The sequence below is a fragment of the Hyla sarda genome, chromosome 12, assembly GCF_029499605.1.
Source record: "Hyla sarda isolate aHylSar1 chromosome 12, aHylSar1.hap1, whole genome shotgun sequence".
NCBI lineage: Eukaryota > Metazoa > Chordata > Amphibia > Anura > Hylidae > Hyla > Hyla sarda.
Genome location: NC_079200.1, coordinates 30,480,021 through 30,505,795, shown reverse-complemented (window position 1 = coordinate 30,505,795; position 25,775 = coordinate 30,480,021). Strand labels below are relative to the sequence as shown.

The 25,775-nt window shown below is 45.4% G+C and overlaps 1 protein-coding gene across 2 annotated transcripts in view; it reads right to left on the bottom strand.

Moving 5' to 3' along the window:
* Nucleotides 1-12,627: 12,627 nt before the first annotated feature.
* MED24 (mediator complex subunit 24) overlaps nucleotides 12,628-25,775 on the bottom strand; it is an 85,099-nt gene continuing 71,951 nt past the window's right edge. The window contains exons 24-26 of one of the 2 annotated variants that reach the window (XM_056548359.1): nucleotides 19,625-19,705; nucleotides 15,532-15,680; nucleotides 12,628-13,935 (exon numbers count right to left, since the gene is read on the bottom strand). In XM_056548359.1, the coding sequence (XP_056404334.1) occupies nucleotides 13,819-13,935; nucleotides 15,532-15,680; nucleotides 19,625-19,705 (347 nt within the window). In that variant the 3' untranslated portion in view covers nucleotides 12,628-13,818. The remainder of the gene's footprint in view (nucleotides 13,936-15,531; nucleotides 15,681-19,624; nucleotides 19,706-25,775) is intronic. The other variant, XM_056548360.1, reaches the window with a different exon arrangement.

The window sequence follows — 25,775 nt, the reverse complement described above, 5'->3', positions numbered from 1 at the left end:
CTGACAGTGGCCATCTGTGGTATCATTTACCGATGAAAACTTTGGACATGTCTCTCCAAAGTTTTCATCGGTCAGAGGGCTGAGGCCCCCACCAATCTGTAGAACGACCCCCATCAATCTGTAGAACAAGAGCTCAGCTAAGTGCATATCTTTCACCTCATTGCAGGTGACTGAGCTAGTCGGTGTTTATGGAGCTAGTCAACCGAGACAAGGAGACTTCGTTGAGCAATTCTTCTAGCTGGTTCTAGCAAATCGGTGGGGGTCTCCGCACCCAAACCCTGACTAATGAAAACATTTGACATGTCTTAAAGTTTATTTTTGTAAATGACAGTGACACTTACACAGAGGTCTTCAACATATCCTCTTGTGCACTACTCAGCCCAAGTGTCTACCCCTTCACTTGTCCAACAACCTTTCTTTTAATAACCTTAAAGGGATTGTCCGGGAAAAAACAACTTATCCTCTATCCACAGGATAGGGGATAAGTGTTTAATTGCAGGGGGTCCGACCACTGGAACCCCCGAAGATCTCCTGAATGAGCTCTGGGAACCCCACAATCTCCTGATTGGTGGACAGTAAGGAGACTGTAGGGTTCCCAGCAGTCGCCCCCCCCCCCGCCCTGTGATCAAACATCTATTCCCTATCCTGTAGATATTGAATAGGTTGCTATTTGCCAGACCATCCCTTTAAGGGTCTAACTATGCAATACAAATGACTAGCCTACAAGAATATGCAAAAGTAGTTTTCCATTAAATACATAAGAAATTTTAATCGAGAATACAAAAAAATATATTACAAAATGACAGAAAGGGAAAAATCTTATGTTTCCTCAAGTCATTGTGATTCAGAATTTCATGATTTCCTGTGAACAAGTATTGCGACTTTGCAATACAATATGATTAACGTAATTTATAAACATGTCCTTAGGTAACACCATCTAGCCGGATAAGAGATGTATCCATAAACATAGGCACCAAAAGTGCAGATATCCTGTATCTAACAATTTATTTACATTGATATAAAAAAAAATGGTGCAACAATTTTTTTTCCCGCTGCCATTATTCCTAGAGTAAAAAGGTTTGAAGTGATTTTCTGATACGGCATAGAAACATATCATAGATCACACTGATCATAGATAACATAGATCACACTGATTTAATCTTTGACCTCCAGAAGAAAAGGCCCAAAAAGCCCAATTAAGGGTACGTTCACACATACAGGATCGTGCACAGATTTGATGCGCAGGATTTGTAACTGTCGATTAGAAGCTGTGCTCAGTCATTTAGTTTATATTGAAATCTGCAGCAGAAAATCCTGTGCATGGACATGTCCTGAATGACGAGATGAGCAGTCGCACTTCGCAGTGCTCCCGCTAGCCCAGTTCTATATACCCTGTCTACCTATCCTTTTCAGGGCTCTGACTCACCCGATTGGCTCCCTGAAGTGTGCTGTCCTTGGGTGGCGGTCCGGTGTTGGTTGCGGGCAGCTGGAGGTCCGGGCGGCAGAGCGGTGAGCAGCAGCGGTGGGGCGGCAGCAGTGTCTTGGGAGTCCTTCCCGTGTGGCGGGAGGTGCCGCTGGTAGCAGGTGACATTTCTGCTGTGGTGGGGTCGCCATTGTCCTTTGTTGGCGTGGCTGGATCATTCTACTGAACGGAGCTTTGTCCTCTGCCTGCTGATCAGGGCTCTGCGTGCGCGGCTGGGCATTTTAGTGCCTTCCTAGAGTCTCTCCCTGCTTGATGGCCTCTGGCTGGACTTGCTGGGATTTCTGGTGCTCTGCATCCTAATATAACCTGCTGTGCATCATCCCTCTGCGGTGGAATACGTGTGAGTACTACTGGGCCTTGAGGTGCTTTACTTGAAGAGACTGGGGGTATGCTGTTAATATCCCACCTGCGGCCACTTGCCAGTGAGTTTTGCTGTGACTTGAGGTGCTTCACCTGAAGGGACTGCATCTGTGGTGAGCACTGTGAATATCCCATCTGCTGCCGCCTGCCAGTAAATACTGCTGGGAATTGTGGCGCTCCGCCTACATGGCCTGCATCTGAGGTGTATGCTGTGAATATCCCATATGCTGCTGCTTGTCTGTGAGTGCTGCTCAGACTTGTGGTGCTACACCTGAAAAGACTGCAGCTGTGGTGTGCGCTGTAAATATCCCTTCTGCTGCCTGCCCATGTGAGCTACTGAAACTTGTGGCGCTACACCTGACAGTTCAACTCCTGTTCTTGCTGCCTGCTGTGGTGCTGATCCTTTCCATTTCATATTCAGCCTGTGCGTGCTGCTGACCTCTGTGCTATGGCGCTGTACTTCCCTCCAGCCCTTTCAGCTTGTCTGGTGCTGTTACCATGGGTGGCTCTAGGAACAAAATCAAGAAATCTAAACCTGCTGCTGAGGCTGCTAGGCAGTCAACAGAGGATGAAGCATCTTCAGATGAGGGCCACTAAGGCTAGCGGGCACTCCCGGAGGGACTCCTTTGTACCTACGCCTATAGTCTCCAAGGTCTCAGCTCATGCGGCCAGGGCCCTTAGTCAATTCTCCAGACCTCCAGAGGAACTGGGACAGGAGTCACCTAAACCTTCTTCCTCCCTGTATGCTGGCGGTCCTAGCTCTGAGCAGAGATGTTCTCCGCACCATGGTACCTGCCCTGCTGCTTCTATTGTTCAGAAGTTCACGGAGTTGCTTGCGACCTTCACTTCCTGTCAGACTCTAATGGATTCTAAGGAGGATGAACTTCGACAGGAGTTCTAATACTTTGCCATGAGACACAGAAAATATGGAGCGTGCTGAAGAGGTGGAGCGCCGGGTGTCTGCGGTCGAGGATACTCTTCAGCCCCTGCCGGAGCAGATGGCTTCCTTACAGCAACAAGTTAGAAGTGTTCTTGATCGTGCTTTTGATATAGAAAACCGCCTCAGGTGCAATAATATCCGCCTGGTGGGCATTCCGGAGAAAGCGGAGGGTCCAGACCCTGTGGCATTTCTGGAATCATTGTTGACATTTTGCCAGCTGATACCTTCTCACCCTACTTTACCGTGGAGAGGGCGCAGAGGGTGCTGGGCCCACCTCCCCCTCCTTTCTGGCATAACTACTTCACTTCAGAGATCGGGACGCTATATTGAGAGCTGTCCGCATTAAAGGGGAGGTGCGCTCTAATGACAGTAGAGTTGCCTTCTACTCAGATTTCTCCGTGGAGCTACATAAACTGAGGGTCAAGTTCACTGAAGTACGACTTCGCCTCCGTAACAAGGGGTATCAATACGCCATGTTGTTTCCAGGGTGGTGGATGCTGTGCCTACGAGATTGTTCACGTCTCCAGTTGGAGCGCTGCAGTGGGTGGATGCTTAAAACGGGCTCTATGTCTTGATTTTGTTAAACGTCACTCCCTGCATATTATTCGTTTACAAGAAACCCATATTGTTGGCCAGAAGATACTAGCCCTCAAAAGGGCATGGCTTGCGAGGGGGTATTCTTCCACCTACTCTACGTCAGCCCGTGGAGTGTCCATTTTCGTTTCTAAGTCCCTCCCGTCGTTAATTTCCCAGGTGGCCTGTGACCAGTTTGGTAGGTTTGTTATTATTAAGTGTTCCTTGCATGCCTTTACTTTTAATGTGGTCTCTGTCTATGTCCCCCCCTCCTCCCCATTCAGTGTGGATGTGTTATGACTAAACTGCTGACATTTCCCTCTCTTCCCCTTGTTTTCATAGTTCCAGATCCTCCCCTTGATCGCACCGGAGCTACGGATGATGGCTCTCCCTGGCTTTTTGCCTGGAGTAAGGCGCTATCTCTTACTGATGTTTGGCCTGGAAGCATCCATCTGACCCAGTCATCTTCTTTTGCTCCTCAGTTCACAAATCGTTATCCAGGATTGATCCAGCATTTGCATCGGCAGATCTTCTGCCCATGGTAAGCTACGTTACATATACCAGTACGGGATCTCTGACCACACAGCTATTTTTCTTACCCTAAGATTAGGTCTTCATCCCTCCTCTCCTGGCTGGCTTCAAGAGAAGGTGGTGATGGCTGGGTTACTGGAGGCACATACCTGTTTCTGGGAACACAATGGCTCTCATCCTTACAAACTGATACAATGGGATGCATATAAGGCTCATGTAAGTGGTGCTTTTATGTCTGGGGTTGCGGGACAGAGAGCTGCTTATTCTGCTAGAGAGAAGGCATTACAGGTTGAGATTGGGGTACTGGAGGCAGAGATGGTGAGGAATCCTTCTGAGACGGAGCGGGAGTGGGTTAAGGCACGGAGAGCTCTCTTAATCCTGCAGAAGGCGAGCGTTCAGAAGAAGATGGTGGATAGGGAGGAGGCCCTATTTGAGTTTGGGGATAAAAATGGGAAGTTGTTGGCATATTTGTCCAGGGAGAGCAGGCCGGTGGTGTCCATTCCTTGCATCAGGGGGTTGAATGGGGCTCTAGACTCCGATTCAATAGTCATTAATGATGTGTTTCTGGATTTCTATAGATCGCTGTACTCTTCCCAGATTTCAGATGTTCTGGCTAGTCTTATTTCCTTTTTGAGAGGGTTCTCTTTTACTCCTTTGTCTGAGATTCAGGCGGCTGCCTTAGAGGCCCCCTTTACTCCGGAGGAGGGGTCGCTGGCTATTGCTAATCTACCAACAGGAAAGATTCCGGGCTTAGATGGAATGGTAGCGATTGGTAAAAGATGAACGAAGAAAGGCTGATCCCCCTTTTGCTGAATCTCTTCAGTGTTGCCTCCGAGACTGGGAGGTTACTAGATTCCATGCGTGAGTCTCTGATTGTAGTTCTTCCTAAACGTGGCAAGGGTCCCACTATGCCAGATTCCTACTGTTTCATTTCCCTTCTTAATGTTGATCCTTCTTAATGTTGGTGAAAATCCTGGCTAAAATTCAGGCTAATCGGCTTGGGGGGTGGGGGTGTCATTACTACTGTTGCTCATCCTGACCAAACAGGGTTTATGCCTGGCATGGCCACTGATATTAATGTAAAATGGTTGCAACTAAATATTGCTGCGGCTGAGGGTCATGCCTCTCCGGGTTATATTGGTAGTTTAGATGTCTACAAAGCTTTCGATTCTGTTGAGTGGTCTTATCTTAGGTGTGTGTTGCGGGTTCTTCGATTTGGCCCCAAGTTTAGAGTGTGGGTGAGACTATTATATGACAGCCCTAGGGTTAGGCTACGCACAAATTTGGATGTCTCTGAACCATTTCCGTTGAATAGAGGTACGCGTCAGGGGTGTCCGCTGTCACCTTTTTTCATGTGCTCTGGCAGTGGAGCCCCTGGCAGTAGCCATTCAAGTTTCTCCTATCTGTGGGCTTCACCGGGCACCATTGGAGGAGAATGTCTCCATGCATGCAGATGACACTTTAGTTTATCTAGCAGATATTGAGGGCTCCTTGGTGGCGCTGTTTGAGCTTCTTAAACTGTTTGGCTCCTTTGCAACTGGTCAAAATCTTCTCCGATGCCTTTGTCTGCAGCTGCTGTTCTTTCTCCAATGGTCTCCAGGTGGTCACTCGCTTTAAGTATTTGTGGGTTGAGGTCTCTGCATGTCTTGGGGAATTTTTTGCTTTGAATCTGGATCCTGTTGTCACTTCTATGGCTACCCGGTTGCAAGCTTGGTCTTCTTTACCCTTATTGGCGGGTAGTCTAAATATCTTTAAAATGATATAGCTTCCTAAGTTTCCATATCTTTTTCATCTCTCACCTCTGATCCCTAGTAAGAGATTCTTTGTTAAGCCGAGTGGCCTCATGAGATCCTTCTTTTGGCAAGATAAACCTCCACGACTGGGTCAGGCGTCGCGGCAGGCTCCAAAACAACAGGGAGGTCTAGCTGCTCCAAATATGTATAATTATTTCTTAGCGTCCCAGCTTGTGTATGCTGACTGGTGGATCGATCTGGATTAGAGTTGAGCAAAGTTAGTGATTCGATTAGTCATGAACTTCTCGGCTTGGCAGTTGCTGACTTTAGCCTGCATAAATTAGTTCACCTTTCAGGTGCTCCGGTGGGATGGAAAAGGTGGATACAGTCCTAGGAGTCTCCTAGGACTGTATCTATCTTTTCCAGCCCACCAGAGCACCTGAAAGGTGAACTAATTTATGCAGGCTAAAGTCAGCAATTGCCAAGCCGAAAGAAAAGTTTGTGACGAATTGAATCACTGTAACTTTGCTCATCTCTAAACTGGATCTCTCCAATGTGTCCACAGCTTTGGCAGGAGCTCTTATGGATTTGTATGAATCTTTGACTAATGTCTTATATATATTCCTGATGCAAAGTTATTATCTCCTATTAGAACTGTGGCTGCGGTGTGGTCTGTGGGTGCTTTCCACAGCCAATGTTGTCTCCCAGGGGATCCCTCATTTTGAGCACCTGCAGGAATTGGAGGCATCTGGCTTTTGGAGCCCACATGGAGTCAAGTTTGCTGTACATCGATTTGGGGATTTTCCCTCCTTTCAAGAATTGTGTGACCATTTTAGGTATCTTCCATTGCGACATGCGGTCTTGGCACAATTTGGCTCCCTTGCTGTGACCCCGGCTTTTTCTGATGTGGAGTTGCTCCTGGGTACTACCGACCTTACTAAACCATTGACACAAGCATATGCTCTGCTTCAGCCTGTGGGCCCTGATCCTTTTGCGTTCGCTCACCTGAAATGGATTGAGGATATTCCCAACCTCTTGGAGGAACAGTGGAGGGAGGTTGCAGCGACGTATTTCCCCACAGTGGTTAGTGCCCGAGACATGCTTATCCAGTCCAGATTCATATTGCATTTGTATTATACTCCGGTTAAGCTCTTTCGTATAGGTGTTTTTTCTTCTGATATCTGTTTTTGCTGCCAGGTTGATAGAGGCTCTTTTTTGCATGCTGTATGGAGTTGCCCATGTGTGGTTCCCATCTAGAGGGCTGTAATGCAGTTCCTGGAAGACCATCTGGAGTTTCCTTTTGTTTTTTCACCTTGAGTTTGTTTGCAAGGTTTGCTTAATGAGCTAGAGTCGGGCTCCCATAGGCGCCTTCTGGTTAATTTTTTTGCTGTTTTGTGCTCGCAAGGTAGTGATAACGGCATGGAAGGATACTTCTCCTCCTTTGTCCCGTTGGTTTAATCTAGTCAATAGATACAATCCACTATATAGAACCCTATATATTAGTCGTAAGTGCACAAAGAAATTTGATAAAGTCTGGATGCCCTGGTTGATATTGGGGGAGTCAGTGGTCCCTTCTGAACGTGTTAGCTCTCATCTGTAAAGGTCTACCATTTCCCCTTAAATGGTGTTTAGGGTTCCTACAGGTGTATGAATGGTGTCCTACAGGTGTTTGAATGGTGCGTGGCTGTGTGTGTCTACAGTCAGGTCCATAAATATTGAGACATCGACAATTCTAAAATTTTTGGCTCTATACACCACCACAATGGATTTGAAATTAAACGAACAAGATGTGCTTTGACTCCAGAATGTCAGCTTTAATTTGAGGGTATTTAGATCCAAATCAGGTGAACGGTTTAGGAATTACAACAGTTTGCATATGTCCCTCCCACTTGCTAAGGGACCAAAAGTAATGGGACATTTGGCTTCTCAGCTGTTCCTTGACCAGGTGTGTGTGTTATTCCCTCATTATCCCAATTACAATGAGCAGATAAAAGGTCCAGAGTTAATTTCAAGTGAGCTATTTGCATTTGGAAGATGTTGCTGTTAACTCTCAAGATGAGATCCAAAGAGCTGTCACTATCAGTGAAGCAAGCCATCATTAGGCTGAAAAACCAAAACAAACCCATCAGAGAGATAGCCAAAACATTAAGCGTGCTCCAAAAGAAACTGTTTGGAACGTTCTTAAGAAGAAGGAACGCACCGGTGAGCTCAGCAACACCAAAAGACCCGAGAGACCAAGGAAAACAACTGTGGAGGATGAGCGAAGAATTCTTTCCTTGGTGAAGAAAACCCCTTCACAACAGTTGGCCAGATAAAGTACACACTCCAGGAGGTAGGTGTATGTGTGTCAAAGTCAAGAATCAGGAGAAGACTTCACCAGAGTGAATACAGAGGGTTCACCACAAGATGTAAACCATTGGTGAGCCTCAAAAACATAAAGGCCAGATTAGAGTTTGTCAAACGAAAAAAGCCTTCACAGTTCTGGAACAACATCCTATGGACAGATGAGACCAAGATCAACTTGTACCAGAGTGATGGGAAGAGAAGAGTCTGGAGAAGGAAAGGAACATGATCCTAAGCATACACCTCATCAGTGAAGCATGGTGGTGGTTATGGCATGGTGGGCATGTATGGTGCCAATGGAACTGCTTCTCTTGTATTTATTGATGATGTGACTGCTGACAAAAGTAGCAGGATGAATTCTGAAGTGTTTCAGGCAAAATTATCTGCTCATATTCAGCAAAATGCTTCAGAACTCATTGGACAACGCTTCACAGTGCAGATGGACAATGACCCAAAGCATACGGCAAAAGCAACTAAAGAGTTTATTATGGGAAATAAGTGGAATGTTCTGCAATGGCTAAGTCAATCACCTGACCTGAAGCCTATTGAGCATTTCACTTTCTGAAGACAAAACTGAAGGGAAAATATCCCAAGAACAAGCAGGAACTGAAGACAGTTGCAGTAGAGGCAGCAGAGCATCACCAGGGATGAACCCAGCAATGTTTGCTGATGTCTATGTGTTCCAGACTTCAGGCTGTAATTCACTGCAAAGGATTTGCAACCAAGTATTAAAAAGTGAAAGTTTTATTTTTGATTATTATTCTGTCCCATTACTTTTGGTCCCTTAACAAGTGGGATGCACATATGCAAACTGTTGTAATTCCTACACTGTTCACAGGATTTGGATGTAAATAACCTCAAATTAAAGCTGACAGTCTGCAGTTAAAGCAAATCTTGTTCATTTCAAATCCATTGTGGTGGTGTCTAGAGCCAAAAATATTAGAATTGTGTCGATGTCCCAATATTTATGGACCTGACTGTATATGTTTGTTAACGATAGGCGGTCACTCTGGAACTTCATGATTGCACTGATTCTAGTTAAATGTATCATCTTGTTTTGTTCTCCTGCTGGATGTAATGGAGCTTGTGTGAACTTCACTAGAGTGTATTTGGTTGTTTTTATTTTGTTATGCAAAATTTGTAAATATATATAAAAAAAAAAAAAAAAATGAAAATCCTGCACATGAAATCTGCGTACGTGTGAACGTACCCTAAAGGGGTATTCCAGTGTATATATATATATATATATATATATATATATATATATATATATACACATACATATATATATCTATATATATCTATATATATCAACTGGCTCCAGAAAGTTAAACAGATTTGTAAATTACTTTTATTAAAAAAATCTTAATCCTACCAGTACCACACTAGGTGAAGTCTATCCTGCAGTCAACATAAGTAAATAATAAAGTGTAGGAAAATACACTAATGATAGTTCATAAAACTTACCGTATTAATCGGCGTATAACACGCCCCATTTTAACAGGGAAATTTAAGTAAAAAAATAAAATAAAATGTAAAATAAATTACTTGGACTAAATGCCTCATCATCCCCCCCACCTCAGGTTTGGTCTAGTCCCCTCCAGTGCCACATCATTCCTTTTTCTTTTTTATCAGTCCCTGTGCCACATTTACCCCTCTCATCGCCACCCCCCATGTCTCATGATTTCCCCCTGTCATAGACCACCAATAGCCATACAGACATTAAGCCTTTAGTGCCTCCCCCCACCATCATTTCCCCGTCTCATCATCCCCCACCCTGTCTCATCATGCCTCCCATCATTTCCCCCGTCTCATCATCCCCCCCCCATTATGTTCCTCCTATGCTATTCTTCCCCTCCCTCATCATTCCCCCTTCTCCCTGCTTTTCATAGTTTTTTTTATTTTTTATTTCCCTTACCTGGCTGCCCTTCGGCAGGCCAGGTCAGGCAACGGGTCTTTTGGGCTGCGGTCAGTGAAGCAGATGAATGACGTCCTCTCCCGGCTCCTCTGCGCGGCATCAGGGACGTCACTTTTCTTTTCCTGCAGCCGTTGCTAGTCAGAGTTCGGCGACTGCAGGAAATGAAAAGTGACGTCTCTGATGCCGTGCAGAGAAGCCGGAAGAGGAGATCACTCATCTGCTTCACTGACCGCAGCGCACAAGACCTGCTCCCTGACCTGGCCTGCCGAAGCGCAGCCAGGTAAGGAAAATAAAAATAAAAAAAACTATGAAAAGCAGGGATAAGGGGGAATGATGAGAGAGGGGGGAGGTAAGAAAAATTAAAAGCAGAGTGGGGAGGAGACGCCACTGGTCACTGATTTAAAGTGGCCGCGGCCGTGCTGCTAATACTTAATAAGCAGCCGCTGCTGCGGTTGCTTTAAATCAGTGACCAGAAGATTTATCGGCGTATAACAGACAGGCAGACTTTTTGCCTTAAATTTAAGTTTTAAAAGTGCGTGTTATACGCCGATAAATACGGTAGCTTTTAAATTAAAGCAGTTTAAAATGTCACCAAAAATAAACGTGAGTCCTTCACCATGTTAAAAGTTATTCAAAGACTAGCAGCCGAACTGTCCTTCTAGGGAGACTGCAACACACCTGAGTCAATATAGCCAACTCAGGATTTACATAAAATTTTGTCAAGTAGTCCCACTATTACCAAGGGTTACTGCTTAATAAATATTGCCCAACAATGCGTTTCTGTCAGTATATTATAACTGACTTCCTCAGGTTGGCATATAAATAAGGAAATTCCTAGATCATATTGCAAATGCTAGTACAAGTAAATCCTAAAAGACAATAAGCAGAAGTATATATTAGGTGCCCCATATATAGATTATATCCTGTAAAGCAAAGACATATAGAAAACACTTGTAGATAATATCCCATATGTAATTATAGCCTGTAAGTAAAAAGCACAAATGGAATACAGTGGTCCCTCAACATACGATGGTAATCCATTCCAAATGAACCATCGTTTGTTGAAACCATCGTATGTTGAGGGATCCGTGCAATGTAAAGTATAGGAAGATGTACTCACCTGTCCCCGCTGCTCCGGACCGTCACCGCTACCCTGGATGTCGCCCTCCATCGCTGTTGCCGCGTCCCCGACGTCTCTGCTTCCCCCGGGATCCTCGCTCTCACGTCGCCACATTCACGTCACTACGCACGCCGCTCCTATTGGATGACGCGACGGCATGCGCGGCGACGCGATGACGACGATGGAGAGCGATGGCGATGCAGGGAATCCCAAAGAGGAGCTCCGGAGCCCCGAGGAAAGGCCCACGTGGCACCGTAAACGGCTATCCGGCGGCAGCTGAAGCAGTCAGCGCTGCCAGATAGCCGTTTATGCGATGGCCCCGACATACAAAAGCATTGTATGTTGATGCTGCCTTCAACATGCGATGGCCTCTGAGATAATCGTATGTCAGGGCCATCGTAGGTCGGGGGGGGGTCACTGTATTTATTAAGCAGTAACCTTTGGTAACAGTGGGACTACTTGACAAAATTTTATGTAAATCCTGGATATATTGACTCAGGTGTGTTGCAGTCTCCCTAGAAGGACAGTTCGGCTGCTAGTCTTTGAATAACTTTTAACATGGTTAAGGACTCACGTTTATTTTTGGTGACATTTTAAACTGCTTGAATTAAAAGCTAAGTTTTATGCACTATCCTTAGTGTATTTCCCTACACTTTATTATTTCCCTACCAGTACTTATGAGCTGCTGAAGTTGAGTTGTTATTTTCTATCTGACAACAGTGCTCTCAGCTGACACCTGTTCTGTCTCAGGAACTGTCCAGAGTAGGAGCAATTCCCCATAGGAAACCTCTCCTGCTCCGGACAGTTCAGGTGTCAGCAGAGAGCACTGTTGTCAGACAGAAAAGAACAACTCAACTTCAGCAGCTGATAAGTACTGGTAGAATTAAGAATATATTTTTTTTTAATAAAAGTAATTTACAAAAATAGGTTTAACTCTCTGGAGCCAGTTGATAGAATTAAAGGGGTATTCCAATGAAAAACTATTTTTTTTTTTATAAGGAACTTGCTAAGAAATAAAGCATCATATTTTCAGTATCCAAAATTTCTGAACAGAGTGAATGGTTTTTTGTATGTTCTCTTAGGATATGGGCACACACAGCGCATCCGCAGCGTATTTGACACTGCGGTTGCACTACTGACCATCCTTAGAGTGTGCCTCCTGCTGTGCCTGCACAAAGCCGCAATCCGCCGCTACGAGCAGACACACAGTAATCTACGAGACGCCACATGCAGTGTACTCACAGACATCGCTGTCGCTCCCCCTGCTCCCTGAGCTAGGCAGAGAGCGTCCACAACGTCCGAGTATGTTGCGCATGGTGACTCGCAGATCACTGTGTGTCTGCTCGTAGTGTCAAAATAGTCAAATACGTTGTGGATATGCTATGTGTGACTCTACCCTTAAAGGGGTACTCCGCCCCTAGACATCTTATCCCCTATCCAAAGGATAGGGGATAAGATGTCTGATTGTGGGGGTTCCCTCAATCTCCCGGCGTTCATTTAAGAGTGTTGGGTGCGGCGCCGGAGGCTTGTGATGTCACAGCCACGCCCCCTCAATGCAAGTCTATGGGAGGGGGCGTGACTGTCGTCACACCCCCTCCCATAGACTTGTATTGAGGGGGCGGGGTCGTGACGTCACGAGCGGGACACTGCTTCATGAAGTTCGCTCCGTGCATCGGATGTCTGGGGTGCCGCAGCAAAGATGGCTGCGGTCTCCAGCGGTTGGACTCCCGCAATCAGACATCTTATCCGCTATCCTTTGGATAGGGGATAAGATGTCTAGGGGCGGAGTACCCCCTTTAAAGAGGATGTGTCCGCTCTTCTGTTAGGTCTGTTATATTAAATACCTGTATTTTGGGTTGTTCTGTTATTTCTGGTAGGCATTTATGAATACATTGACAAGTAGGTGTCACCACTTTGGGGGGGTGTCTCTGTACACTATCACTGTCCAATCAGTGCCAATAGTGTTATACTTTGTTATGACAATTGGCACCGATTGGGGGAATGGTGACATTTAGGGGGAAAAAAACCATTAAAAAAATTTAAAAAAAAGTACAAAACACAACTACATATTCTATTAAAAAGATATAAAACAGGGATTATCAAAGTATTTACTGTTATGCTCTTTGACCATACTAAATACTTGCATTATTGGTCATGGGGTTGTGCCGTTCCAGTTATTCCTCCTAGAAATTTATGAATATATTGACAAGTAGGCGTATCCAAAATTCTAATTCTGGACTCTGGAACATGTTCATTTTTTTTTCCCCAGCAAAATCCGCTTTGATATGCATTACCGGCAATGGAAACTACACATGTCCGAGCAGTCCCATCACCGACTGATTGTCCTATTGGTGACTGATGGGCATGGAATGTCCGCCTGAAATTTCTCCAGCAGATATTTCGCCAGGTGAATACTCCCTAATGGTGAAAAAGTAGAATTTTCCAGAAATCGAACCTTTCTGTAATCATGGTATGCCATCCGGAACGTGGCCATAAGCTTAGCGCATTGGTGTACACCCCTTTACGGTGCGCTTTACAATGAAACCTATTGATTTGTGCGCTAGTTGTCACTTTCTCATCCAATATAATGTGATTATTGTAATCCAGGAATTTTTTTTATATACGGCATGATCCACGGTGAACTGAACTTGATGGCCTCATGATCTTGCAAGACAAATAGGTCTATGTAATGTATGCGCTCTGTAGAAAACTATATTGTAAAGTCACTAATGTCTTGAGAAGCTCAGCCAGCTGGCAGCAAATATGTCCGCAATAAGGAAAGGCGACAGATACAGCTGAGAAAATGGTCACCGAGGCTCATAACGCAGTCAGTGCTTTGGCAGCAACTCTCCTCCCGAGAGGAAGAGTCAGGTCAGTGATAGCCAGAACTATTTTTGGGCTTGATAGGGTGGAGACTTTAACCAATTCAGAAACCTGTTGGGGGAAAAAAAAAAAAAATGAAAAAATAAATAAATAAAAAATAATTCTTAAAATTAAGTATAAATGACTCTTTGGTCTATTGCAGTGTTTCCCACCCTGGTTGGGAAGCACTGGTCTACTGAATGTATTAAAAAGGGGTTTTCCAGGGCCATATATAATTTTTATTCTTATTGATGGTCTATCCTCAGGATAGTTTAACAATATCTAAATCTGCTTCAGGCTCTCCTCACTGTGTATTGTGGGCGCCAACACCCTGGAAACAAAAGGATATGCAACTGATTAAAAGGGTTATCAAAACAGAGAACATTTCTTCCAAAAAAATAACGCCACACCTATCCTCCGGTTGTGGGTAGTATTACAATCTGGCGCTATTCACTTCAATGGAAATGAGCCGTAATACCACACACAGCCTGAGGTCAGGTGTGGTGCTGTTTTTGGAAGAAATTATCTGTTTTTCTAATCTTGGAAAAGCTCTTAAAAAAATTAAAAATAAAAAGAAATTAATTAAATAAAAAAGTCCCAAAAACCCATCAAACTTAAATGAAAAGTATAAAGCCCTTCTCCATATGGGGAGTATAGTGGGGAGTCTCCTATATTAGACCATGAAATGCACAAAAATATTCCATTAGGCTTTTTGATACAGAAAATAGATAATAAATACATAGATAAATGAAAAAAATACAAAAAAGTACAATAAAAGATAAGTATCATAAAGAAAAACTTAACTTAGGGGATACGTTTTTAGAGCCGAGCGCTCGGATAGGGGATACGTTTTTCTTCACGATACTTATCCTTTAAAAAAGGAATACTCACTTGAGCAAAGTATTTCCTATCCACAGCATAGAAGATAACTGGCAGATTGTTGAGGGTCTGACAGCTGGGACCCCTGACTATCTCAAAAATGGCAGTAAACTGTGCCCTTGAATGAACAGAGCAGGATGTGCAAGGGCTACCCAATCTGTTCATTTAGGCTATGTTTACACTACGGAACGTCTGCACGGATAGACTCTGTGCGGACATTGCACACACTGCGGGCGCCGGCATAATCTGCTGGCGCTAGGACCGCACAGGAATGCTCCGTCTCATAGACTGCTATGGATTCTGTGCAGACGCCGCACAAAGAATGAACGTGTGGAAAGAATGGACAAGGAAAACAGAATTTCCACGCCGAAAACATCTGGCACAGAAATTCCGCCGTGTGCACAGCGCAGCAGAATCCTGTTGAATTCAATAGGATTCTGCTGCAGCAGAATGGGCATAGAAATTCCGACGTGTGGCCTTAGAGTAGGGTCATGTGTGCCGTATTTTCCTAGCCATTGAAGTAAATTGAAAGCAAAATATGCAGCTGATTTTGCTACCCATTGACTTCAATGGGTAGGAAAATACGCATCAACCTATGGCAAATGTGACCCTACCCCTAGGCTACAATTTTAGAATCGGCAAGAGTCGAGGCCAGCAGACCCCTACCGATATACTATGGATAGGAGATACTTTATTGAAGTGAGAAGCCCAGAGTCTTCAGCTTTTCCATCCTTACAGACAAAAGATTGTGCGCCAAATTATTGACCGCCAGCAATAAAATATACTCACCATACTGAAAGGCATAAACTGAAGGATCCCCCCTTTTCCTCCCTGCTCCAGGCTCTCTACACATTCCTCCATAAACCACTGTACAAACTGTGTGTGGGCCCCGGCCGTCCGGGCTCCAAGAATGGACGAGATCAATAGGAAGAGGTTAGCTGTGGGCAAAACACATGAAAATAAGTCATGGACTATATCTTATCATTTCTAACTGGAAGCCCAACACATGCACTATTTAGGCCAGTGTTTCCCAACCAGAGGGACTCAAACTGTTGCAAAACTACAACTTCCAGCAAGTCCAGACAGTCTTTGCCTTTAGGCAGACTAAGTAAAGTACCAGCATTGTGGTCATCAAAACATTTCCATGTCTCCGCTATTGACCTCTATTATCCAGAGCAGTCTTTCCCAATTGTACTGTATTGTATATATATCATCTGCTCAGCTCCTCCTGCTCTATAACATGATCCCTGCAGATTGTACTGTATTGTATATATATATATATATCTATCATCTGCTCAGCTCCTCCTGCTCTACAACATGATCCCTGCAGATTGTACTGTATTGTATATATTATCTGCTCAGTTCCTTCTGCTCTATAACATGATACCTGCAGATTGTACTGTATTGTATATATCATCTGCTCAGCTCCTCCTGCTCTATAACATGATACCTGCAGATTGTACTGTATTGTATATATCTTCTGCTCAGCTCCTCCTGCTCTATAACATACCTGCAGATTGTACTGTATTGTATATATCATCTGTTCAGCTCCTCCTGCTCTATAACATGATACCTGCAGATTGTACTGTATTGTATATATCATCTGCTCAGCTCCTCCTGCTCTATAACATGATATCTGCAGATTGTACTGTATTGTATATATCATCTGCTCAGCTCCTCCTGCTCTATAACATGATACCTGCAGATTGTACTGTATTGTATATATCATCTTCTCAGCAACTCCTGCTCTATAACATGATACCTGCAGATTGTACTGTATTATATATATCATCTGCTCAGCTCCTCCTGCTCTATAACATGATACCTGCAGATTGTACTGTATTATATATATCATCTGCTCAGCTACTCCTGCTCTATAACATGATACCTGCAGATTGTACTGTATTGTATATTTCATCTGCTCAGCTCCTCCTGCTCTATAACCTGATCCCTACAGATTGTACTGTATTGTATATATCATCTGCTCAGCTCCTCCTGCTCTATAACATGATACCTGAAGATTGTACTGTATTGTATATATCATCTGCTCAGCTCCTTCTGCTCTATAACATGATACCTGCAGATTGTATTGTATATATCATCTGCTCAGCTCCTCCTGCTCTATAACATGATACCTGCAGATTGTACTGTATTGTATATATCATCTGCTCAGCTCCTCCTGCTCTATAACATGATACCTGCAGATTGTACTGTATTGTATATATCATCTGCTCAGCTCCTCCTGCTCTATAACATGATACCTGCAGATTGTACTGTATTGTATATATCATCTGCTCAGCTCCTCCTGCTCTATAACATGATACCTGCAGATTGAACTGTATTGTATATATCATCTGCTCAGCTCCTCCTGCTCTATAACATGATGTCACCAGATTAGACTACATCTTCATCCTGACCAGCTCCCTTTAAACAACCTAAATCCGAAAAGCATACACTTCATACACCTGATACAGTAACAATAAAGAATAGAATTCTTTCTGGCACAAAAAAAACACTGTATGAGTCATTGTACACATAAAAGTTGGGAAAGTCCAAGCCAGTAGGACTATGGAGAGTCTAAAGAGGTATTACCACACAAGAGATGGCATAATGGAAAGTAGTTTACAGTGGAACTTATATCCAGTGCTGTGGAAAGTATTTTCTCCACCAAATTTTTGCGTATTTGTCATATCTATGGATTTTTAGATCATCCAACTAATTTTAATATAAATCAAAGACAATACGAAGAAACACAAAATGTGTTATCATAAATATTATTCCTTTTATTGTAAATATAGATTTATCTAAAAACTCTTATCTGGCTAGTGTAGTGTTTCCTAATCAGTGTGCCTCCAGCTGTTGCAAAACTACAGCATGTTGGGAGTTGTAGTTTTGCAACAGCTGGGAACAAGAGTCTCACCTCTGCCGCTCCACACATTGTCTATGGAAGCTGCTGGGTACAGCACTTGGCTATCTCCGCCAGCTCCACAGCTACCCTTTCCAAGATCACAGGAGCCCCAGTAGCCAGACCCCCATGATCACACACTTATTCCCTATTCTGTAGATAGAGGATAAGTATTATAAAAGGTGGAATACCTTTAAAGGGGTACTCCGGTGGAAAACTTTTTTTTTAATCAACTGGTGCCAGAAAGTTAAACAGATTTGTAAATTATTTCTATAAAAAATTCTTAATCCTTCCAGTACTTATCAGCGGCTGTAAACTACAGAGGAAATTTTTTTCTTTTGGGATTTCTTTTCTGTCACAAACCAAACACAGTGCTCTCTGCTGACACCTCTGTCCATTTTAGGAACTGTCCAGAGCAGCATATGTTTGCTATGAGGATTTTCTCCTGCTCTGGACAGTTCCTGACATGGACAGAGGTGTCAGCAGAGAGCACTGTGGTCATGACAGAAAAGAAATCCAAAAAGAAAAAGAATTTCCTCAGTAGTATAGAGTCGCAATAAGTACTGGAAGGATTAAGAATTTTTAATAGAAGAAGTAATTTACAAATCTGTGTAACTTTCTGGTATTTGTTAATAAAAAAGTTTTCCACCATAGTACTTCTTTAACCATTTAAGGACCAATCCTTTTTTCACCTTAAGGACCAGGCCAAATTTATTTTTACGTTTTCGTTTTTTCCTCCTCGCCTTTTAAAATCCATAACTCCTTTATATTTCCATCTACAGACCCATATAAGGGCTTGTTTTTTGCGTGACCAATTGTTCTCAAAAACCTCCCCAAAAATTTTTTTTAGGGAGAAAATTTAAATGAAAACCACAATTTTGTACATTTTGGAGGGTTTTGTTTTCACACTATACACTTTACGGTAAAAATGACATGTGTTCTTTATTCTGTTGCTCAATACGATTAAAATGATACCCATGGCTAGATACTTTTATATTTTTGTACCGCTTAAAAAAAAAAATTCTAACTTTTTGTACAAAATCAGTAATCTAAAATTGCCCTATTTTGACCACCTATAACTTTTTCATTTTTCCGTATATAGGGCGTTATGAGGGCTCATTTTTTGCACCGTCATCTGTACTTTTTATCGATACCACATTTGCATATATAAAACGTTTAGATCATTTTTTATTATAAAATGTGACAAAAAAAGCTGCATTTTTGGACTTTTTCATTTTTTACTATTTACGCCATTCACCGTATGGGATAATTAACATTATAATTTGATAGTACGGACATTTACGCACGCGGCTATACCAAATAGGTTTACAGACAATTTTCATTTTTATTGGGGGAGGGGATTTTTCACTTTTTTTTTACTTATTATTTTTACATTTTTCAACTTTTATTTTACACATTTTATGTCCCCATAGGGGACTATCTATAGCAATCCTTTGATTGCTAATACTGTTCCGTGCTATGTATAGGACACAGCACTGATCAGTATTATGGTCATAATCTGCTCTGGTCTGCTCGATCGCAGACAAGAGCAGAAGACCCCGGGAGACGGCCGGAGCCAGGTGAGGGGACCTCCGGCCGCCATGCTGGATGATCGGATCGGCGCGGCAGCACTGCGGGCGAACCGATCATCCAAAGTACCGCACTGCCGCAGATGCCGTGATCTGTATTGATCACGGCATCTGAGGGGTTAATGGCGGACAACCGCGCGATCGCGGATGTCGGCCATTACGGGCGGGAACCTGCCGTGTATGACACGAGCACCGTTCCGATGCTCGCGGTCATAGAAAGGACGTAAATGTATGTCCTGGTGCGGGAATGCCAGGTCTCTGTACAGGAGATTGCCGGGGGTCCCAGCAGTCAGACCCCCTGCGATCAGACACTTATCCAATATCCTGCGCATAGGGGATAAGACTGCAGTATTCCTTTAAGGTCCACATTTCAGATATCTGAACTCACCCAATACTCTGTTTAAGGGCTCCTTGGAGCTAATGTTGTGAATCTGTGAGGCGGAGAGCGAGCTGTTCATGGGGCGATCTGCTGTTGGATAGAAAGAGACCAATAAAACAGTAAGCCAATTGTATGACAACATAAATATAAGGCAACTCTTATTACATCAGAGACATATACAAAAAGCTGGCTTTAAATATTAAGGGGATTGTCTGGTTTACAAAACCCCCTTCCCCTACAGAGATCAGCTAATTCTAAGGGTGCATTCACACCACGATTTAGCAATACAGTTGCTGGATCGGGCCAGATCCCCGCGGCATCCCATTCATTTACATGAGCCGTCAGGAATCAGATAGTTACTCCAGTTGGCTCATTTTTGCACCTTATCATTCAGGAGCCTCAGACAACAGAGAGAGGATACAATAGTATGGACATCCCCAATGATTTCACTTAGAACTTTGTAAATGCTTCATTTCTCCTGCAGAGGCGCTGCAGCAAATTTAGAAGTTTGCTGCCAAGTACCCCCATTACAGATGGTCTGTGGGGGCTTCTGGTGGTGGAAACCATGATCAAACTATCATCTTAGGACGCATCTTACAAAAACATACAGGCAATGCCCAGTACTACATGTAAGATCAGAGGAATCTTAATGACTACACGTTTCACGAGCACAAATTACGAGTTAAAAGTTTTTGGGGGTCAAGGTACATGACTGTTTTACCATGTTTACTTCATCGGTCGTACAGAAACACAAGGCCAACCCATCATATTAATGTTTACACAATACATGGTCTCCACTGTAAACTGATCACCAAAAGTGATGAAAAAGAACAACAATAGAGAATACAAGTTTAAAAGGAAAATGGTCAGTCTGTTCCCCTACACTAAACCCAATACACTGTGTTATAGTGTGGGTTAAAAGAAGTCCAACGAGGGGTCACTAACTTAAATAGGTCCAGCAGGTCCTGAGATATGTCTCAGAAGATCCTCTGCTAAATTCAGTGAATCTCGCCAGGGGCGGTACACCTGTCAAACCGTAACACAGGTGTCCTAAGGTGAACTCAGGGAGGACAGAAACCTCCTGTGGAGAAGGGTTAGTGAAGTGGAGTCACAGTAATGAATATGTAAATTGAGCTAATGAAGCCCCGCCCCCTGGGCGCAATTCACTGAACTTAGAGGATCTTCTGGGGGACATATCTCAGGACCTACTTAAGTGACCCCTCTTCTGACTCCTGTTCACCCACACTATAACTCAGTGTATTGAGTTTAGTGTGGATGAACAGGCTGACAGTTTTCCTTTAAGGCCGAATGCTCTGATCCAAACCCTACGTAAGGGGAACACGAGTGTCTGAATGCACAGGAAGCCTCGCTCTCCAAGATTCCAGAATTACAGCACTCCGCATGCAGCACACTGAGGTCATCTACGCAGTGCTCACAGCTCCAGGATGCAGAAAGGCGAAGTCATAGTTACTGCTGGCAGATTAATGATGACTGGTGCAGGAACGTGTCCTGGTGAAGAAGGGAAGTTCACAGAAAGAAGAAGACTGATTCTTATCTTTGTCACACAAAGGAAGTGACTGAAATAATTCTGGAAGAACGCCAATTTTTCCTACTATCATAGTGGGTTATTTGTGGGCAGGATTCTCTGTAATTCTGCCAGCACCTACCCTTTCCACGTAATGTGACTGTGCTACTGGTTGGAATGTAATATGAGGTCCCGTGGGTGCGAAGGGAAATAAACATGAGTATCGATAAAAGGGATGGCAGAGATGTCATTATTTATACACTTCCGTATGTTCAAACTATGGAAATTCCGAGCAGAATCTCTGTAGTACCAATGGGCCTTTAAGGAGAGATAAATAAAAGTACAGCGTAACCTTAGGGCCCTATTACACTGCCAGATGTGGGAAGTGAACAAGCGCCGATTTTGCAGATTGGCGCTCATTCACCAAGCCTATTCAAATGGTCCAACAACCATTTAGGCATAGCTGCACAAGCGATCGCTGGATCATTTGTCAGCCGCACATCCTCTATTATGTGGGTAGAATTGTGCTTGATGGTTTTGTTAAGTTATCAAAAAAAAAAAAAAGTAGACTGATCACTGGCCCTAGTACACAAGGAGATATTGTGGGTATGGCTGTTCATCACCCAATGCAATAGGGCCCTTACAGTCTAAGGTAGTGATGGTGAACCTATGGCACACGTGCCATGCCGAGCCCTATTGGTGGGCACGCGGCCATAGTTCGCCATGGATGCCTTTTGATGCGTATGATTATACAGTGAGTCGCACAATGAAGGGGCCGGCCAGGCGCACGGGAGCAGACAAGGGAGCAGAGCCGGGCTCCGGTGGCAAGTTAGCTCCCTGCAGCGCGGCCCGGTCACTTCACTGTGCGGCCGACTGTGACTGTCTCTCCTCCCAGCAGTGGGCAACACTGGGAGGTGAATTAACCCCACCACGGCCAGCCGCCGTTAATAAACGGCGTAGCCGTGCAGCAGGTGTATGAAGAGAGCTCAAGAGCTGAGCTCTCTTCATGCTGGCTAATGCCGGACATCACCGATCCGAGTGAGGTCCGGCATTAACACTTTAGACGCGGCGATCAAAGCTGATCGGGGTGTCTAAAATGCCGAAGTGACTACCGGTAGCTCAGTGGAGCTGATCAGGACACAGCGGCATAATGCTGCTGGGTCTCGATTAGCTGAGAGGACAGATGGAGGTTACCTACCTGCCTCCGTCCTGTCTAATCGGCTCTCCAATAATGCTGATAGCCTCAGCAGGCTGTAGTAATATAGCGCCGATAACACTGATCAGTGATGTGCCTATGGCATGACAGTGATCCGTGTCTGCAATCACTAGATTACAGTGCAGGTAGTAGAACAGTCCCTATGATTGGCCTGGTCATGTACTGGACTGGTTCATAATATTCATTGATGCTATAGTTAGACCTATTGTTTTATCTTGATGGATGTTTCTTCTATACCCTACAGGGACTTACCTCCCTGACATTTGTTGTCTATATGGTTTTCTTTGTTGAAAAATTCAATAAAAATTCACAAAAAAAAAAATCCCCATGGCAGTTTTTTTTTTCCTAACAGGGTGCCTCCAGCTGTTGCAAAACTACAACTCCCAGCATGCCTGGACAGCCTTTGGCTGTATGGGCATGCTGGGAATTGTAGTATTGCAACAACTGGAGACACACCATTTGGAAAACTCTGCCCTATTGGGACTAAAACAATTTGTAAAAAAAAAAAAAAAAATGAAAAGGCCTCCACATTCAAAGACAAACTGGTCTTGGGAGTGATGGCCCACAGCGCCATTCACTAGCTGAGGCAGATCAATGCTGTGTTCATTTCCTGCACCTCGGTCATCACAGAGAGCCAACGAGTAGCATTAAGATTGGGCACTGGAATAGCAGTGGCAGGGTTCAGGCAGGTTGGTATACATAGTTTGTTTTTAAAGGGGGATAAGTGTCAGATCACCAAGGGGTCCAGAAAAGGGCCCACCTTTTACTGCGAAGCACTGCAGGCCCCAACCCTCCGAGATCTCACTAGTGACATAGTTGCAGCCCTAGTGCACAGAGCCCTGCTTGTCTTCACCGCACAGAGCATTGCTTGTCCTCACCGCACACAGCCCTGCTTGTCCTCACCGCACACAGCCCTGCTTGTCCTCACCGCACACAGCCCTGCTTGTCCTCACCGCACACAGCCCTGCTTGTCCTCACCGCACAGAGCCCTGCTTGTCCTCACCGCACAGAGCCCTGCTTGTCCTCACCGCACAGAGCCCTGCTTGTCCTCACCGCACAGAGCCCTGCTTGTCCTCACCGCACAGAGCCCTGCTTGTCCTCACCGCACAGAGCCCTGCTTGTCCTCACCGCACAGAGCCCTGCTTGTCCTCACCGCACAGAGCCCTGCTTGTCCTCACCGCACAGAGCCCTGCTTGTCCTCACCGCACAGAGCCCTGCTTGTCCTCACCGCACAGAGCCCTGCTTGTCCTCACCGCACAGAGCCCTGCTTGTCCTCACCGCACAGAGCCCTGCTTGTCCTCACCGCACAGAGCCCTGCTTGTCCTCACCGCACAGAGCCCTGCTTGTCCTCACCGCACAGAGCCCTGCTTGTCCTCACCGCACAGAGCCCTGCTTGTCCTCACCGCACAGAGCCCTGCTTGTCCTCACCGCACAGAGCCCTGCTTGTCCTCACCGCACAGAGCCCTGCTTGTCCTCACCGCACAGAGCCCTGCTTGTCCTCACCGCACAGAGCCCTGCTTGTCCTCACCGCACAGAGCCCTGCTTGTCCTCACCGCACAGAGCCCTGCTTGTCCTCACCGCACAGAGCCCTGCTTGTCCTCACCGCACAGAGCCCTGCTTGTCCTCACGGCACAGAGCCCTGCTTGTCCTCACCGCACAGAGCCCTGCTTGTCCTCACCGCACAGAGCCCTGCTTGTCCTCACCGCACAGAGCCCTGCTTGTCCTCACCGCACAGAGCCCTGCTTGTCCTCACCGCACAGAGCCCTGCTTGTCCTCACCGCACAGAGCCCTGCTTGTCCTCACCGCACAGAGCCCTGCTTGTCCTCACCGCACAGAGCCCTGCTTGTCCTCACCGCACAGAGCCTTGCTTGTCCTCACCGCACAGAGCCCTGCTTGTCCTCACCGCACAGAGCCCTGCTTGTCCTCACCGCACAGAGCCGTGAATATATCTTGCTGCCACTAGGAGGCAGACACTAGGCATACAAAAAGAAAGTCTGCCCTTCCTGGCAGGATATACCCAGTCTACTGACCCTGAGCTAATCAGTTTTAGCTTAGTGTCAGTAGGAGGCAGACCCAGGTCTGGAGCTCTCCAGACCTGGGCTTCTTTGCTTATTTTATAGCTAGGGCATGTGGTAGGTTCTTTTCTCCTTTTCATTTCTTTTTTTAGGTGGGGGATCAGAAGCATGGTGGTACCTATTCCCCCATATGCGGCTAAGGGGCATGGGGCATAGAGTATGCACTGTTAACCACTTCCAGCCAACAGCCAGAGCCTTGGGTTGCACCTTGAGTGTGAGACCCCTTACCTTCCCTGCTAGTCTCGCTTCTCACATTCAGGCACGCTGGCGGGGCTCCTGGCCTCCTACTTCTGCCGGCCAATAGTTTATCGATGCGCGCACCAGGGGTCACTGATTCTCCTATCAGCTCGGCGCTTTCGGGAGGGGGGGGGGGTCAGCTTCTGAACTCCTCCCTCTCCTCCTCCAATGGGGTCCATCTGGGTGCAGAGTCCACCCCCCTCTGGTCGGTGAAGCCTGCTTCACTCCTTCCTGCTCTGCAGGCCATATCACCTCAGCGGCTGCCTGCCTCTTCATCTCTGGACACAGGACAGCTACAGCCTTCTTCTCAGATCAAGCTGCGGGACACAGGACCTGGGTGAGATTACTCTAGTTTAAAATGCTGACTGCTTCCTTACTAGCACTTATGTCTGACTCCAGACCCGAACCTCCCCCCAGACAGGCAGCCACAGCCTTAGTCACCCACTACTCTTGTGTGGGCTGCAAGACCAAAATGGCCGGGGGTTCCACTGAATCCAACTTTTCCACCATGCGCACCATCCCTCCTGTGTCTGTCTCTCAGGATGTCCCCCTGGAACACGCGGTGTCTTCTGCCCCTCCCCCAGAGTGTGTTTTTTTTCCCCCTTTCTCAGTTGATCTCTGACATGGCTAGGGTCTCCAGATCAGTGGCCTCTGCCTTGGAGCGGTCTTCCCTGTGCATGACCCCCCAGGGAGACCCGCTCTGTCTCTCCTGACCCCCACTTAAAGTGCTCTCACCCCCACTCTAGGGGCCGTTCCCCCGGTAACCATCCTAGTTCCCCGACTTCTTGTTCTAGGTCTAACACCCCTCAGTCTATGGCTACCACCACACGCGCCGACTCTCCAGGGGTAGTAGTAGTAGCAGATGACGGGTTGGAATCCACCTCGGATCATGAGGACCGCTCTGCCATGTCTGATATGGTGGACAGCTTGGTGTCAGCCATCAGGGACACTTTTCATCTGGAGGACCCAAGAACTTTGGATCCTGATCCGGCAGTTCATTTTCGCTGCTCTCTGCTTTCCCCAAGGCTTTCAATTCTCATGCTGAATTTGACACCTTGTTGGACTTGGCTTGGAAGCATCTGGACAAACAATTCCAGGGAACCAAGA